Raw genomic sequence first — 3937 nt, forward strand, 5'->3', positions numbered from 1 at the left:
CCTTCCTTTCCCTTTCTCTCTCTCTCTCTCTCTCTCCCTCTCCCTCTCACTCTTGCTCTCGCTCGCTCTCGCTCTCTTTTTGGGTTAATTCCAGTTAATCATATGCCATCACATCACAATGTCCAGTCCTCAGCTATCACTATCCAGGATACATACACATGAAGTCAGTGGGAATGTGAGACCAGATTCCCATATCTCTTATCTAATAAGCTAAAATTTGTGGCAGATATGTGAGGTTTTGTTATTTATTAGGGAAGATAGTGCATCTTTGACTTTGATTTCTCGCGCTCTCTTTTTGGTGACTTTTACAAAATGCGCTTAATTCTGATTGCAACTCCTCTCAAAGATAATGGGAAGTTATATTCCCAAATATGCATGATTTGCAGAGGTGGTGACAAATATGTGCAGAGTTTCTGAGGCACGTTGTAGAGACTCACCCCACCTCACACCCTAAAGGCATGGCCAGAACACTCTGAGCAGGACCCAGCACACCCTACCCACTGGAAGGGCTGAAGTGGATATCAGAGAGAACCCATTATTCCTTTCTTGCTCAACTGAATAGTCATTATGCCCTAAGGTACTCAACCAACTGTGATAAAATATTTTTTCCAGACCTGAAGTTGGTATTTAGCCAATAGTATTGGGAGGGGTGGGTGAGGATGAAAGAAAAAAATCTACCAGTCATAAACCCATCAAGTGGCAGAGCTGGACTTGGACTTCAGAGGTGCCCTATGAAAAGCACTAATCACGGGGAACCAGAGAAAAACGATCAATGATTCCAGCAGAGAGGGGATTATGTGGGGCTCAGTTTTATCTTTGGCAGCAACGAAAAAATAGATAGCACTGGGTTTGGATGCAGAATGTCAACTTGCAATGCCAGACCTGGAACCAGTGGAAAATATATGAGTATTAATAGCCGATAGACTAACTTTCAAATCCTGGATTTCCCACGTATGAGTTAGGGACACTAGCTAAATAACTCACCCATTATCTTTTCCAGGGGTGATTTAATATCTGTGCTTCCTAGACGCACAGCACAAGATGAACAGCTGGCGTTCAACCTTCACTAGTGTTTCTTGCTTTTAAGAGTTGAGTAATTGTAACAAAGATACACGAATCTTCCTGAAACCCTGTGTATTTGTCTGCTAGATCTGTCATAACAGGATGCCACAGGCTGGGTGGCTTAAACAACATGCGTTATCTTCTCACAGTTCTGGAGGCTAGAAATCCATGACCAAGGTGCCAGCAACTTCTTGGTGAAGGCTTTTTTGCTGGCTTGTAGACGACCGCCTTCTTGCTGTGGAGAGAAAGAAAGATCTCTGGTGTCTTTTTGGGTAGCAACATATGGATTTTTTGAGGGGAAGGGATACAATTCAATCCATAACACCCTGACTCAGCTCTTCAAAATGAGACTGTTGGTCTCACTCAGCCTCATTTACTTGATGGGGAAATCAGATCATGGGCATGAATTGAGCATCAACATAAAAAGCCAAGATGTCTTGATTCTTGGAAAAGTTAAACCATATCCACATGTAGACCGCTAGTTTTTTAATCAACGGCTCTCATGGAGCTGAGAGTTTCAGGAGAGAACTAGAGATGTAGGATTTCACTGGCGCACAGGGAAGTATTGAAGATAAGGTGGAGGAGCGTTTGGTTAAGGGTCAGAAAAGCCTGGGTTGGAATTCAATGTTGGCCTCTTTCTCGCTGTGAGGTTAATTAGGTTAACCTCTTTCAATCTTGTTTTTCTCATCCATAAAATTGGGGTCCTCAAAATACTCCTTATTTCCCCCACCAAACCTACTCACCCTGCCATCCCATCTCAGGAAGTGACACAACCATTCACCGGCATGTAAAGATCACACTGGAGTCATCCTTGAGTCCTCTTTTTCACTTTATATTCAAAGCCACCAGCCAATCCTGTGGACTTTACCACGAAAACATCTCCCGAATACAGCCACTTCCCACTTCTGCCAGTGCTCTCTGTCTCTAATCTAACCACCATCATTCTCCCTGTGTACCAATGACAGCTGCCTAACCAGTCCCCCAGTTTGTCACCTTTGCCTTCCCTTCATTCTCTCCACATGGTAGTTAGAGCTGGATGGTGTTGCTATGTTGAGAATCCCAGATAGCCTTCCATGACACTTAGAGAATATGCCAAAACCCAGGCTTGATTGGACCTCTGATGTTCCCCATCCCTTACTCAACCCAAGTGCTTCCCCACCACTATTCCTCGAACACCCCAAACACAATGTTATCTCAGTGTATTTACATCTGTCTGTCTGCCAGAAACTGTTCCTCAAAGACACCAGGCAGGACTCCTTCCCGTTCCGTCTTCAGATCTCCGTGGTTCAATGTCATCTCCTTAGAAATCCTTCTTAGTCACGCTCTATAAAATAGGAACTCCTACACCTCTCTCTTTCTCCTTCTTATCCTGACTTAGTATTTTACGTGGCGATTATCTCTACCTGACCTAATTCTCCACATTCACACCCATGTCTAAATCCATACCCATATCTATGAATGTGTGTGTTTATTTGCTTGCTGTCTTTCTCCCCTACTAGATTGCAGACTCTGGAGGCAAGGACTTTCTCCCATTCAATACTTTAACTACAGCAAAAGAAAACACTGCCTGACAAATAGTAACGCTCGCTAGCCATTGTTGAGTGAATAGGCTGCCCCTCTCTCATAGGCTTGGTGTGAGGGATTTATGAGATAACACGGTCAAGCAACCAGGCCTAAACGTGGCATAAGCTAAGCAATCATACGGTGATTACTATTACTGCCAGTCAGTCTGGTGACTAGACTTGCTTTGTGATTGTTAGAAAATCATTGCTGATGTTTAGGTGGGCAGAGAATAGATGGGAATGACTTTCAAAGTCTTTTCCATGGCTAGCCATAGTAGCTACCCATTTTCATGAGAAACTGGTATTTCTGGTTCCGAAGAGTCAGTTTTACGCATTGTTGATGATAATGCTAAAATTGTCCAGTTAAACTCTCTGGCACATTGCTAATGGCAAAAACGACCTGGTGTGGGGCCAAATGGCGCATTTTTAGCATGCCTAAGTGTCTTCATGTTTAGTACGTGCGTGGAATGCTTCATGAAAAAACATATATGAAAGGAAGTCCAAGATGGTGGGTTAGCTTTAAAAAATACATACACACACATATGTATGTATTTTTTTTCTATTGATAAAGGCTGTTTAGTTTGATGGGAAATACTGTGAATCCTCAAGTCCGATAAATCTGGGTTTGAGTCTCATGTCTGCCCCTGAGCAAACCGTCATCATAATTGATTATTAATATTAAGGATGTTCTTCCTTTCGTCATATTGCCCCAATTCAACAACTGCTCTTCCACTAACTAGCTCTGTGACCTAGACTGCTTGTGCCTCACTTTCCTGACACAGAGGATGGAGATAACAACGGCACCCAAGTCCTCAGATTGCTGTATTACATGGGTGAGTGGGTGGGTGCAAAACCATTAAAGCCATCCCGAGCACAAGTGCTGTACACCTGTTTCCTTTAGTCATCGTGACTGCTACCACAACGATTACTGCAACTAGTAATAACAAAAGTATTTTTTTAAAGATTTTTATTGGGGAATTGAGGAAGGGGAACAGTGTTGGGGAAGGGGAACAGCCAAGTTGCTGTCCTTCAGTCTTAGTTGTGGAGGGCGCAGCTAGCTCAGCTCCAAGTCCAGTCGCCATCCGGCTCCCTGTCAGCAGCTCATGGCCACTCAGCTCAAGGTACTCTGTTAACCTTAGTTGCAGGTGGGCATAGCCCACCATCCCATGTGGGAGTCAAGCCAGCAACCCTTGTTGTTAAGAGCATGTGCTCTCACCAGCTGAGCCATCCTGCCACCTGTTGGCAGCTCAGTGGCGGCTCAGCTCGGGCGCAGCTCACTGGCCCATGTGGGAATCGAACCAGTGGCCCTGTTG

The 3937-nt window shown here is 44.3% G+C and overlaps 1 protein-coding gene across 2 annotated transcripts in view; it reads right to left on the minus strand.

Moving 5' to 3' along the window:
• The window catches only part of LOC109390981 (binder of sperm protein homolog 2-like), a 12430-nt gene extending 10064 nt beyond the window's left edge, over positions 1-2366 (minus strand). The window contains exons 1-2 of one of the 2 annotated variants that reach the window (XR_002125702.1): positions 2270-2366; positions 1210-1297 (exon numbers count right to left, since the gene is read on the minus strand). Coding sequence is in view for 1 of the 2 variants with exons in the window: in XM_019658138.1 (XP_019513683.1) it covers positions 985-988 (4 nt within the window). In the remaining variant the exon portion in view is untranslated. Of the gene's footprint in view, positions 1-984; positions 1298-2269 lie in introns of both variants that reach the window. The other variant, XM_019658138.1, reaches the window with a different exon arrangement.
• Between the last annotated feature and the right edge of the window lie 1571 nt (positions 2367-3937).

The sequence above is a fragment of the Hipposideros armiger genome, unplaced genomic scaffold (genome assembly GCF_001890085.2).
Source record: "Hipposideros armiger isolate ML-2016 unplaced genomic scaffold, ASM189008v1 scaffold_283, whole genome shotgun sequence".
NCBI classification, from domain to species: Eukaryota; Metazoa; Chordata; class Mammalia; order Chiroptera; family Hipposideridae; genus Hipposideros; species Hipposideros armiger.